Source organism: Phasianus colchicus, chromosome 2 (genome assembly GCF_987193195.1).
Source record: "Phasianus colchicus chromosome 2, bPhaCol1.hap1.1, whole genome shotgun sequence".
Classification (NCBI taxonomy): domain Eukaryota; kingdom Metazoa; phylum Chordata; class Aves; order Galliformes; family Phasianidae; genus Phasianus; species Phasianus colchicus.
The window spans coordinates 59,823,790-59,837,970 of NC_143437.1; the positions used below are offsets into that span (position 1 = coordinate 59,823,790).

Genomic DNA, 14,181 nt, shown 5'->3' on the forward strand with positions numbered 1-14,181 from the left:
TCCACCAAGATATCTACAGTCATAGTCTTTATTGGGTCTTATTGAATGCCATGCATATGAGAGCTCTAGATGCTTTAGAGAGTAGACTTGAGAACAATACTGACAAAGAAGAAAAGTAGTCCTGAAAAGGGGTTAGATGAGAACATGCAGCAGGTGCTGCCCCAGCAGGAACAGAAAATTCTTCCAACACAGCCAGAGGTTTTCCTGGCTGGCAATGCACAGTGCTGTTGGGGATGCAGGAATGGAAGTCTTTAAATTGTTCTCTTTATGAATGCAGCCAAAAAATAATTTAATGCTTTCCTCAAACCATTTTCAGTGTGTATGTATGTACATATAAAAATACATGGAGGGTTAAATCCCCATCCTGAGCTTGGGCTCCATGTTTTAACCTCGGTATGCCTTTTGACCCTGTACCAAAGGTTAATACTTTCAGATGCTCTTTGCCACATATTTCACCTTTACTGAATACTTTCAACCATTCTGTCTTTCAGATAGCAAAATTTTCAAAACCTGGGCCCCAGATTTCCATGGAAAATTTCAGATTTGGAAGGAAGTAGACAGATATAAAAACTAGAGGGATGGCTGATGATAAACTCACAGCATACTTCAATTCCCTGCTGCAAGCTTAGACAAGGGATATATATAACAAGGTGTTACTGGTGAATAAAGGGAATTAAAGAGAAAACACCAACAAGTAAAAGAGTAAGAGAAATTTATTTTTAATAAGAAGATCAATGACATCATTTACACAAACTAAATTACCATTAATACTTTTATTTAAATTAATTCATGTTTATGCACAAAATCACTGCAAAATAAGCTAGCAACCTATCACAGAAAAACTGTACTAGAAACCTAATTCAATTTGCTTCCATGCTAAAAATCATGTTGAAGAGGCATTAAGAGTTCAAAGTTCATAATGTTCTACCAGACAGAAGTTAAGGGATTTCTAGCTGTCAAAACTATAACAAAAGCCACAATGAAAAAAAATCACATAAAGCCAAGTTTCCTCACAAGGTTTTAAGCAGTCTGTAACATCAAACTCACTAACGCTGATCTGAAGTTTTGGCTTAAGCTCAAAACAAGCATCCATTTTGAAAGTAGCCAGACTGTTTTCCATTTTGTTTATCCTTTTGATGAAGCTGTGCTCATCTCAGTCTGGTGAACAGAGCAATGCAACATGCAGACTGACAAGTGCTCATTAAGACAGCAAGATACTGCCACAAGTGTGCTGCTCTTTTCTTGAAGAAATGTTAAGAAGATGCAAGAAAACATGCTGAATCAAAGCTCAGAGAGATGACTGGCTCTCGGTGATTAAGTAGATATAATGCAGTTGGGATGCCCCATAATGAAGGACAAAATTTGGGACAAGAAATACCTACTCATCGTGTGTAAGAAATGAGATTCAAGCTAGCAGCTCTGAAATGTGGACTGAAGGCATGAGCTCTCTATCTTATGGCACATCTTTAATCAATTGCTGGAATTTATTCTTTCGCATAAGGCTGTATCTTGACTGAAACTTGTGCTGTTCAGTCATAAATAATTTACCTTCCCTTCTTTTTGAAGGGAAGATATGGAGGCAACATTATTGGAGGCTTCCCCTCCCCCCCACTTCCCTTTTTAATTAGCTTATGCTGTTGAATCTTATCAAACTACAGAGAGCAAGCCATGGAACATATTTTTAAACTGAAGCCATTCCAGCTACAATGATCAGCTTAAGTGGGCAGCTGTGATCAGCTTAGTTTCTATATGAATAACCAAGTGTCTCTTCCTGTCCTTCTTAACTCTGCTGACTAACTGGAGGGCAATGCCAGACCGTATCAGTGAAGGAGAAAAAAGCTTTTCTTGGGTGACAATAAGTTATTTTAATTTCACTGGGAAATAAATCATGTCCAGACACCCCAGATCGAAGGGCACCTGGTATGGCTGGTAGACAGCTGGTGTATGGACTATTGCTGGCAGCAGAAATCTCAAGGTCCATCTGTCTGCTGTAGCACTGATAGAGAAGCTGGAAACCAGGAGATAGAAAACTTTAAACTGAAAGAAGTAAGAGAGACTGGGAGATTGCTGGAGAGAAGTTAGGTGAAAATGAAACTTTTTGGTCACAATGTTACAGAACGTAGAGTGCTATGACTCATTTACTGGCATGTGGTTCCTATAGCATACAAAATACCTGATGATAAAATAGCACATCCAAAATGCAAATACAAAGAGGAAACTTTTCTCCAGCATGACGCCAGGGAGGCAGTTTTCCAAAACCCACAAAATTTTGTTGCACATGTTGGTATTGAGGGAGGTCTAGAAACCATGGCCTCGGTAAGTCTCTGAGCGAGGCCTTCAGCCTAACATTGAAGCTCTTCTTCACTCTCGGGAAGTCGGGTGCCAGCCAGAGAGCTCTGAGCGCTGGCATGGGCTGTGGAGCTGAGAACTTCTTCAAAACTGCCCCCAGTGTGGCCTGTTCCACCAACCTTGGTCTGTAACAAGGCAAAAAAAAAAGAGAACAGCAAGTTCCTCACATTTGCATTTCACTCCTTGGCCACAGAGCTGAGAACTGTTCAAAGCAGGCAGAGTGTGGCGGTGGTAGTTATTTTTAAAGAGCAAAAGTTACACAAATCATTGAAGTATTCCCTTCTGCAGTTTTTAGACTTCTCAATCAGAATCATAAACCTGCCTGTGGAATTCATGATAAACTCAAAGGAACTGACCCCCCTATGATCCAGTTAGGATCATATATCCTGCCATTGAACTTAATGTGGTTCTTTACATGAGTACCTCATGCTTATTTATCTCTTTTTCCACTTCTGCACAGACCGATGGGCACTGAAAGGAACTGGTATTTTTGCTGAGGTGAGTGGTCCATCCCCCAGAATTGGTAACATAACTAACTTCTCTCCAGCTATGTGAACCTTGGGGTGACTTTGGACTACAGAAGGAATTTTGTAACCAAGTGACCAAACCAACAACTCGCCTCCCTTACAATGCCTGTATGCATCTAGTACTGATATGTAAAACTACCCACCATATTTTCCTGGGAGAAAAAATATCCAGTTACATTAATGAAACACGACTGCTCACACGTTATCTACTTTCAAAAAACTACAGTTCACTGAATTTGTAAATATAAGTACTAAAACACAGCGTCACTTAAAGTCTGAAATAGAGTTTTCCTAATCAAGAAAAAAAAAAAAAGCTTTATCCAAAGATTTGGAAATGACCAAGACCGTAAGAGGAGACAAAGCTCATTTAGAGGGTAGTCTTGCTAAGAGAATATTCTTTTGTGATTTGCCTTGCTGATATACCTGCTTTAAGCTGATTCAAGTCTGAAAATAGGGCAAAACTTTCTTACTCCGTCCCAGAACTGCAACAGGAATTAAAGAAAAGCTGGTATTTTTCCAGCTTGCCAGTCACCAAATGCTTAGGAAGATTACTTTAATCAAATGAACACTGTGTCCTAAGTTTCCAAAGGGTTAATCCTTCATAATCCTTTGTTTTATCAGCAAGCACAGGAGCTTGCCTAGCTTGAAAGTTCAATAAAACAAGTAGTAGAATGCTGGATTTGTGCTCTGACAGTTTGAGACACACTTACTAAAAGTTCCTGTTTCGAGGTAGAAGTCTGTATCCATTCTGTAAGTCAGCAGAGCTACTAGAAGATAGCAGTTTATCACCAATTTTTGTAACAGTACTATATATATAACAGTATATATAATTTGCTGGTTAGTCCAGAACTTGCAAGGAAAAGGCAGCAACTGCCTAGTAAAGCTATTATTAAGTTTTCACTGCAAAGCTCATGACTTTGTTTCCCAGTTTAAAAAGTCTCCACAAGAATGTTGATTCAAACTGATCAGAGTGGTTATGTAGGTAAAGACTGCTGCTGCACTGTTTCAAATAATTTGGATCAGTTGCATCTGAACTGAGGCACATAAAAATAATAATAATAAATGCAGTTTTATTTTCTGTTTGCTTCTCTGCCTACTCTTCCATGAGAAAACAAAAATGATGTGAGTCACTTTACTAAATGCTTCTGCCAAGGTCTCCAGTAATTGAATACAAGGAACAGTTCAGCGGTGTTCTGATTTTCAGAAGAGTTTAGGAGTCAGGCACTCGGATCCTGTCAATCTTCAGGGGAAAGTGAACTAATACATTTCCCTAAGAAAGCTGCAACCCAAAATTCAACCTGAAGAGCAAAAAAATCTAATTTAAAATTTGACTTTGAAATGAATGAAAGCTGAAAATCAGTTTTCATTGGTTTCAGAACACTGCAGGACCATTGATTCTGTACCTAATATGAAAAACACATAAATAAATAATTAAGAAAAACTAATGCTGTTACTGTCTGTGGTCAGAAGCCTCTCTGGGAAATTCTTCACTTTTTCAGATCACAACAGGTCCCTAGAATCAAAGGGACAGCCTATACGTTTCCTCATGTAGGCCCTTCTAATCTTGCAAGCCACAAAAGGGTCAGGGAAAAGAAAGAACTATGCTGAGACATTCCCAGCTGTCTTCAGCCAGTGTTAGTGGCACTCTAGGGCCACAACTGCAGCTCCCTTTCTACATTTGCACAAAGAAAAAAGAAAGAAAGAGAATATAGACAGAAAATATTTCAGACAATGTCAGAGGGTATTCCAATAAAGTTGGGCAATTAACACTACATGGGATGTGGAAGCTGACTTTGGACTCGACTTTTTGTCTTGGCAAAAAGGCTTTAATCTGTCCCTCTCAAGTTAGCCATAGCTGTAGGACAAATGAGTTTATAGAGACTACAGGAGGCCAAATGCAAGCTTGGGAGCTAGACATACTGACAAGACTAAAAGCCCTGTGAGTAGGTTTAGTAGGTTCTAAAAAGCATTGTGTTTCTCCCATGAAGTTTATTCTAACTATCGAGTGGCAGGAAACAAACAAACAAAAAAAAATCCATTTCAGACCTCTGGTGTTCCAGTGACGATCTGTCTAAGTGGGCAGAGGTAGAAGGAACATGAAAACATAAGCGAGTGGAACATTTGACATCAACAAGCAGGAATTCAGACCTTTCAAGTTGTGGCATCCCACTGACGAACAATTTCTCTGACAGAGACGGTGAGCATAAAAAGCATTTGCAGCAGGTGAAAGAACGAACAGAAAGGTGTACAAAGCCCTGAGCTGAGGCTATAGAAGTCAGCATTCTGTTCTAGCTCTGCCATTAGACTTCCTTGGGATGCTGCCTCCCACCTGTGAAAATTTCCATCACTGACAAAGTGCAATGGAGATGACATCACTGCCTACACTACCATCATTTAAAACTGTCAGAGCAGCCTCTCTCTAAATAAACATGAACAGGTAAAAGCTGAACATGATAGTGCAGTTCAGCATCCTTTGATGCACAAGCTGATTTAGAAAAATAAAACTAAATAATTCTCCCTAGAACTCCATGCTTTCTTCAGACACTGCCTGGAAAATATTACCCGCTGTAGGTTTTCACATTGGTATGGAAAAAAGCAGACCTTCCTCATGCAACTGCTGCTTCAGTTGTAGTGGTAATCTGCATTTTATGTAAGAAGGAATGCCTGTCCCAAGTGGAAGGACACCTTCTTGCACTTTAAAGTTTTATAAGTTTTAATGTCCATTGACATTAAGCCAGTATAGTCAGTTCCACCTAAAAAAAGGTACTAAGTTTTGCCCTTGCCCACTAATGGACTGTACTCAGAATATGTTGGAATCATTCTATAGCAGTAAAACACCACTTTATGGTCACACTTTATCAGATGAAAAAGAACCATCTGAAGACATCTCTGAACAAGAAACCTCTTGTTCTCATTTTTCATGCTGAAAAGATTAGCTCACTGCAAATTTGCCATTCGCTCTCCTGCCTTAACAAGTGTTATTAGTGGTGACTGATAACTCTGTCATCAGATCATCTAACAGCAAATATACACACATATATATAGTTTGGAAAATTTAAATTCAGACAAAGCATTGAAATTAGAGAGGAAATGAAGAACTGTATCAAGGAAAGACTGCTTCACAATTAAAACCCACACAGGTGGCATGACTTAAACCAGTTACATGGCAGCCCTCACCAGCTGAGCATGCAGCACTTGGCAAGTAGGTCTCCAATGCTGAAAGGACTTGAGTTCACTATATAGGCAAAAAGCTGTGTCTGTCTGGCAGGGCACAGCACAAAGTTCTTAAGAGCATATCACTTTCAAAATCTGACCCTGTGACTCCACATGGCTCTGTCTCATGCAGCATAATCACATGGTCACACCTGAGATATCTCTACACCTTGGTACAACCATATTTTTTTTTATATTTTTGAGACCACTTGCTTACTTTGGTAGACAACAGAAGTAATTTTGTAGTAGTGAAATAGAGAAAGACTATTTGTTTCTGCATATTGTCTTCATTTTCTATTAGTACTCTTGCAGTTCCATGAAATTCTTGATGGAACAGCACATTCAATCAGTTTCCCACACAAATGATAGAAATGTCTTTAAGCGCGATAGATACACTTCAAGAAGAGCCATGTAACTCAGTTTCTAATCATTACCTTAAGGCTTGTGACAGTGGTCTCAACCTTCTCTTCAAATGATTTGAAAGTGGGAGAATTCCTAAGAGAAAAAGAAAGTTGAAGGAAGGAGTCAGTTGCAAATTTAATGAGGTAACTTTGCAATTTTATTAATTTTCACCAGGCAACAATGGCAGAAAAGAGTGAGGACTGGCTGGCAGCACAGGGCTGTAGACTGGTAGGGTATGAACAATCACTTGCCTTACCGTAAATCAAATTCAATTAAGGTAATCAGAGGAGTATTTTTTAGCTACCAATTTGCAAAAGTTGAACCTCCCTACTAAACTAGAGACTGGTTTGACTGTTTTCTGAATCGTGTTCTAAAGTGAGAGTATGGATCCCCATTGAGATCCATATCCAAGGGCCCTCTAGTTGCTTAGAAAATGTCTCTTTCCCCCTCTTACCAGCAGCTTCCCCACTGCTGAAAAATCCATCTTCCATTCCATATGGAAATACATACTAGAACTAAACAAGCTGAAGTACAAAAGCTTGTCTCCTCCTCTCGTGGTTCAGCCAGCACAAAAGACTTGGACAAATTGACAGTGGGTAAAGGGAGTTTGCAGTCTAATATTCCCTTCTGCTTTTCTGCTCCTTGCTTGACAACGGCAAGCTCAATTATAGCATGCTTTGTGCTTCATTATTAGCTCAGAGCCTCCACTGTTGTTCAGCAGGGTTCCTCTTGTTTAGTAAAGGGAGTACAAAACAAAGAGGTAACAGGAACTCCCTAAGCCCAGTACAGCATAATGAAGCAGTTACTTAATGATTTAGTTCTCAGGTTTTTTTCTACCTACTGTGGTATACCAAGTTTTCCCCACATGCTTGGTAGGGAGCAGCAGTATTAATATATTTAGAGACTGAGAGGGTAAAAAGAAAAGTAGATCTTAGTTTTACTGAAAACATTAAGACCTTTACTTCAAGAGACATTGATATTTGGCAAGTCAAGGGAAGCATGATTACAGCCATTCAAATACAAAAGCACTCATAAAATCCTTGCATAGGTGCATGATCCAAAGGGAGTGCAAAGCATTTCTGACATTAATGGGCATTGGATGATGTTCTGGAGACAGCAAAGCAAATGATTTTCAGGTTCAGTAATACAAATCTGATAACATTCAACCACTCAAATACATTTCAGAACTGCTTCCTTTACTCAGAAGATTGAACCAGACGTAAAACAGTTAATGCAATTAAAAAAAAACCCACAAAAAACACCTAACAACAAAACCACAGATGGCCAGTCCTGTGGTCCTTATCTACATGAATAGCCTTAATTGATTGAAATCATCTGACTAAAAAGTGCAGGATTAGGATCAAAATATGCAAATCCCTCCTCATTAGAATATTGAACATCAACATAGAAAGTACAATATGAGTAGAATATTACCTCATTGCAGGCATGCTTATGGAATGGCGAATAGAATAGCTGTGGGATGAAAGCGAAAGATAAGAAAAAAGCTGTAAAATTCTGTTTGCAACATGATTATAACTCACCATTTTTTTAATATCTTGAATACATATTTATAGTGCAAGTTAATATAAGAGTAATGATACTCCACTCCTGATGGCAACAGCTTGTCAAACTCACCTGAAATCCAGTTCACCTTTGGCACCAAAGATCTTACCACCACACTCTCCTGTCAGCTGAACAGCAGTTGCTTAAGGCTCAAAAAATGATGTAGAACATACCCTGGCAATATGATTTAAAGGATAGAGAACCCTGCCACCTACAAACACATGCAACATGACAGAAGAACACAGAGCATCTTTATATTCCTCAGTCACAGATAATACACTCTGTACTGGGTGAATACAGCTCAGGTTTGTGAGCCTGAACACTGCTCATTCAAAGCAGATGGTAAGCAGGCAGCTGTCTAGCTTTGTTGCATGTACAATGCATATGGCCCAAACAGCCAACACAAGCTCCCAATTTTCAGAGCTTCATGCACAAAAAGCTATCTAAACAAGAGGTTACTTCAACAGAGACAACCCTCACAGCTGCAGCAGTTCCTGTCCCTATTTCTCTGAGACACTTTACCCTTTCCTTTACACTTCAACTCCACCAAGTGTAGAAAGCGCTGTTCTCCACAGCTTCCATCTCACTTCTATATGCCACACTTTCTTCTGTCCTCAGACTTCCCAGCAGCACACATATTGGAAGGTTGGAAGACAAAGGATGGATTCTCCAGAACACTCAAAAATCCTCTTCTATATCTCTAACCCTGCAGCTGGCTGCCCATCCCAACCTCTTGAGTTAACTAGCCACATTCTCCCAGCTGGGCCACCAAGGTCAGCTCTGCTGTTACAACATCTGCTGGGAAGCATCAAGCCTATCCTGAATGTTCACTATTTGAAGTGCAAGAACTATTCAAAATTACATTTGTGTCTGAAAATTATGATTAAGTTGTGCATAGCAGAAATATGTATTGTTTCAAAAATCCATGTATGGTTACTTTCAGTGTTGCCTGACAGCTGCAGCTTGGTCTGACTGAAAAGAGTAAGAGTTTTATGTGATACCAATATACGGCTGCAAACAAGTAAAGTGTGATTATAGCATTAAAAACAAAAAAAGAGCACTCATACATATAAACAGCACATTTTTTTTTCTAAACCATACCAATTCAGAGAGATACTGTGTCCATAAATAGCCAAAAGCCATTTTTTTCCAGATTCAAAAATAGGTGTCGGGGGAAGAACAATTTGGCAAGAAGGAGAGATGGTGAGAATCACATAAACCATTCCTGCTGTACGTATTTCAAGGCTTTGCTCAACTCAGATAGACAAGAACTAATAGCAGATAATACAGAGTTTTCATGTTCAATTTTTCACATCATTTTTCAGATTTATGAGATTGGCCCAAACGCTTCAGGAGTGCAGATCTTTAACAATTCTAGTTAATTGAAACAAGCATGTTTGCCATGTTAGTCTCATAACACATGACAAACTGGCAGAAAATAAGCATTTGGAAGTATTTCAGCATAGATTGCTCTTCTTCTAGTAGCAAAACATTTCAAAGCTCGGAATAAGAAGATTACATTGCGCTTAATTAAATTTGCACAGCAGAGAGATGGCATGTGACAGACAATCTGAATACTAAGTGTGCATTTTACTGAGTTCATCTTTTATTTTCTTTAAAAAGGTGAGGATGCAAGTTATAGGAACAGTGACAAACATGTTAATGTTTTACCAGAAGCCTCAAACAGAAAGCTTTTCTAAAGGCACTCGTATCAGTGATGGTAGGAGATGGTAGGGGCTCAGTGCAGAAGCAAAGGAACAGAGATCTTTCATGACAAAGACTGCTAGGTGCTAATTTTGGTTTCATGTCAGAGTGAGACAGAAAGGTCAATTTATATCACATTTTGAAGTTTTCATAGTGAAGAGCCCACGTTTGGATGACACTTGGCTGGATAGAGAAGGTTTTCTTGAGCTGCCCCATGCACTGGCAATGCTACGAGGCCAGACAGAATGCAGGGACTCATGGCTGTGCAGGGCCCCTCTGTTGGGTGGAGCTGACGTCAAGCCAACTGCTTATGGAATCTTTCAACAAACATTATTCATCATATTCTGAAGTGCTTTGAAGCATCAATATATTCAAGCTCCAAAGAAGATAAAGACCCTGTTTTACTAATTAGGTTAAGATCTTGTCTTACCTTTGGAAATTTTCCCAGGACTACAGACTTCTAAACAGTCAGCATGCACACTTCATGGCTAATACAGTTTTACGTTATTGATGAGATGGTAATTTTTTTTTTTTTTAATTTTTTTTTTTTTTTAATGAATCTTCATAATATTCTGCTGGCTGAGCTGATTTTTTTTGCGGAGTGTTTGCTGTTTATGTTCTAACCTCTGACAGAAAAAGACAGTTAAGGGAATGGGATTACATAAAGGTAGGTTTTCCCAAGAGCAGCATTTTTAAGTGCATTCATTAGTTGAATTTAAGACAAAACTACTTAAGTGCAAGGCAAACTCACTCTAGGCATTTAGTCCAGTCCTTTCCTCATTACACAAACTATACTTTATAAATGAGGTGTTACACTTCATGTAGCTAATTTTTTAGAATACACATAAATGCTGAAAAGAAAGAGGTTACTGTGTTACCTTCCATAAAACAAATCCTGCTAAATATAGAGGCACCATTCAAGGAATAATGTGTCTTACCTAATAGAATGTGATCTTTGGTGGATGCACAAGAAAAGAAAAGCAAGAGTTAGAAGTATTACAAAGATGCAGTAAAAATATACATATATATATCTGCAGCATGCCAAAGTGCCCAAGGAAAAATAAAAATCATCCTCATTCAAATCTCGATGTTGGAATTTGCACTACACTATGAATCAGCTTACATTCCTTCAAGGCAAGAATTTGCACACACTCCTTCACCACACAAGTCACACACTGTGTACAGCAAGAAGAAGTTGTGCCTGCTAAACTTTGCATCCTCACTCTTAAATCAGGTTTAACCAACACTATCTGGTTTCCTTCCTCAAGTCCTACCTTAACTTCACTAAAGAGGAAGTACAGGCTAGCTTGAAACTTACATGTACAGCAGCAAACACTTGTTTTTCTTTGCCGCTTTTTGGATTTCTTAATTATCTCTAAGTTGAGGCAGGTACAAAAATAGAGAGCATTTTAATTCCTAAATTGACATTTTCTAAAATACTTCTTCCTCGTTTAAAATAACACTTGAAACTCTTTGACACTGCTTTCCGCCTCCCAGGAAACTTAATTAAGGCAGTAGAACTAGGAGAGTCACACTGATATACGATATTTAAAGGATGTCATTAAGGTTCAGAAGTTGAGAAACAATGAGGCGGACTGCCTCTCCTTCATCAGTGTACTACTGATGCTGCCTTTAATTACAGACACTTCAAGGGAACACCTGCATCCCACAGGGAGCCAGAGAGGTGGCACACATTTAATGAACATCACTGCAGTGGTTACTCTCTTGACATCTTTTTCCAGTGTGTGGTGCGACGTATTATTTTCTGCACACTATTCACACCTCATTCTGAAGGAAAGCAAGGATTTCTTCACTGATGTTTACAGGGCTCATTATCTTGTATACTTGCACTTCTCAAAAATACATGGATTTATCTGCATCTCTCATCTTTTCTATTTTCGTCATTCAGCCCCACTGAAGCATTGATAATTGTTCTGATTCTCTTCCACGTTTATTCCAGTTCACTTGTACACCCTGCACTGACACAAATACCTCAGCTGAAGCCCTATCTGAGCTGATCAGCGCAACTCCCTCCCAAACCTTGGATATACAGCACTCTTCAGGAAATGCTGGAATTAAACTTTCATTAGCAGAAGTAGCATGACAGCATGGACTCATGCTGCATTTGCAAGCCACTAGCCCAACACATACCAAGTTCTTACCTTAACTGCAGAGCTGATCAGCTGGCTGCTCTGTACTCACCACCTCTGCATTTGATTTTTTTCATCTGTTAGTGCACTTTATTCCTCCTTTCATCAGATTTTATTTTAACATCTAATATGGAATTCTAACCTTGCTGTCTAAAGAGCCTGCATTTCCTTTCACTGCAGTCAGCTAGGTGGTTTATGTGTATGCATGATGCCATCATCTAAGTCAGCAGTGGAATTGCTGAAGTGTAACAGACTCAGGACAGAAGCCTGCTAAATCCTGTGTCACGATGAACTATTGACTCCTATTCCTTGAATGTAATTGTCAACTCCCTATGCCCTCTTCCTGTTAAAGCAGTAACACCTAAACTATACTTCTCTAGCTCATTTAGAGAACTGTGAAAAGAGTAGGCAGAGCCTTATATAATTCAGGTTCCCTCACAAACCCTGCCCCTAACTCTTCCTCTATGACAGGTGGTGGTGCCAGTTTAAGGCAATTGTCTTGACAAACCCATTTTTGATATTGTCATTATGCCATCATCTAGATGCTTAAAAAGTAACAGATTAATGCTTTCCCTTAGCATCCACTCATCTCTCTGAAGGGAAAATCATCTGCCTTCATCATTCCACAAACCTCTCCCTGCCTGCACTCTTCCACGTGTGTCTTTCAGCTTCTGGAATAAGCTATCACACTACCCTCATTCATCTTCAGAGTGGGCTCTGAAGGAACTGAATTTGAAAGGGCTCCACATGATCATGTAATTAAAGAGAAACGTACAAGACAGCTGAACGAAGAATGTATAAGCAGTATAACTGCTGCTATCCTAATCTTCATGCATGCCTTTGTTAGTTTGATTGTCAAATAGATTTTCTTGTATAGCAATGTACGTAGTGCATGGTGTACATACAATATCAAAATGTATGCAGTTTCCTTACTGCTGTGTCATCTTGTTGTTCTTCTTTTAAAATAAAAAAACAAACAAACAAAACAAACAAATCCTCCCACTTGGTATGACAATTTCTATAAAAGCCATGAGCAGAGCTGAAACTGAGATCCACACAGACAGCTGCAGAGCAGTCCAATAGTATTACAGGAAAAGATCCAAACATTGCCACTATGCAGGTAGTAGAGCTCCTCAGCCCCATGTCACGTCTCTGCTCAACATGGCAAGAGACTGAAATGCCCAAGTGTCTGGGCCCAGATCTCTCTGAAGCACACTACTGCTCTATAAGAGACCTGGAACTCCCTTCTTCTCCACTGCCTTCCTCCTCCATGTCAGAAAACATTAACAGAAATAATACGAGATGGAGGTGAAGTGGTAAGAAAATCTGGTGGCAACAGGCTGACTATAAGACCATTCAAAATCACCATTGCCACAGATGGGGTTAAGAACAAAAACACCAGACTCTAGAACATATGGGGAATTACAATGATTATCTAGATTTTATAAAGCAGTTTCAAGTGTCCATGCTGAATGAAAGCAGAACCGGGATTTGCATCTGGATGCCACTGGTGAGCATCAGCCTTAATGCCTAAGCAACAGAATTAAGCCAGAATCCAATGTGTGTTTAAATCAGCATTACAGAAAGGGGAAAAGGTAATGCATGTGCTTGATCGCTGAAATAAAATGATTTGGATTAGCAAAAAAAAAAAAAAGAAAGAAAAGAAAAGAAAAAGCAAACAGTGAAACAATGAATACATGCCTTCTTACAGCTTATTCCTCCAACCATGGCTAGCACTGGAGTAGGAGAAAATATTTTTAAACCAAGCCATTTAAGTGGTAAGGTTTACATTGCAACCCCTCACAGAAATGTATCTCAGCTTCATTGCTGGAGTAAGCAGATAGTTATTCCAAATTTAGGGTATTTAGCAAATGTAGCATGTCCAATTCATGCTATGCTTCATGTAACTAGGGGACACCAGCTCTGGTGCTTGCTTCTTTGTGTTATGTGCCTGGAAAACAAAAACAGCATGCCTCCAAAAAAAAAAAAAATAAGGTAAGTTCATATTTTCCTAAAAATTTCCCAATCACTTTTGAGGTAATGCTTTTTATCACAGAAAGCTACTAGAACAAAGCTTACTGATTAATTCAAATGCTTATGGACTCAGCCTCTTGGCTAAAGGGCTAATGAGATAAATACCACCCATCTGCTTTCCAAGTGTTAGTCAGAAGCACAATCACCATGGAGTGGTATTGACAGGGAGGAGAAACTAATTTGATAGCAGTCAGTAATTAAGGACAATATTAAAACATGCTCTATTACAGTGAAGACAT

General features: G+C 39.1%; 1 protein-coding gene across 2 annotated transcripts in view; it reads right to left on the minus strand.

Moving 5' to 3' along the window:
• Positions 1-519: 519 nt before the first annotated feature.
• The window catches only part of TPD52L1 (TPD52 like 1), a 51,948-nt gene continuing 38,286 nt past the window's right edge, over positions 520-14,181 (minus strand). Inside the window, exons 5-8 of one of the 2 annotated variants that reach the window (XM_090135833.1) lie at positions 10,697-10,711; positions 7,926-7,964; positions 6,524-6,584; positions 520-2,474 (exon numbers count right to left, since the gene is read on the minus strand). In XM_090135833.1, the coding sequence (XP_089991959.1) occupies positions 2,343-2,474; positions 6,524-6,584; positions 7,926-7,964; positions 10,697-10,711 (247 nt within the window). In that variant the 3' untranslated portion in view covers positions 520-2,342. The remainder of the gene's footprint in view (positions 2,475-6,523; positions 6,585-7,925; positions 7,965-10,696; positions 10,712-14,181) is intronic. The other variant, XM_031611108.2, reaches the window with a different exon arrangement.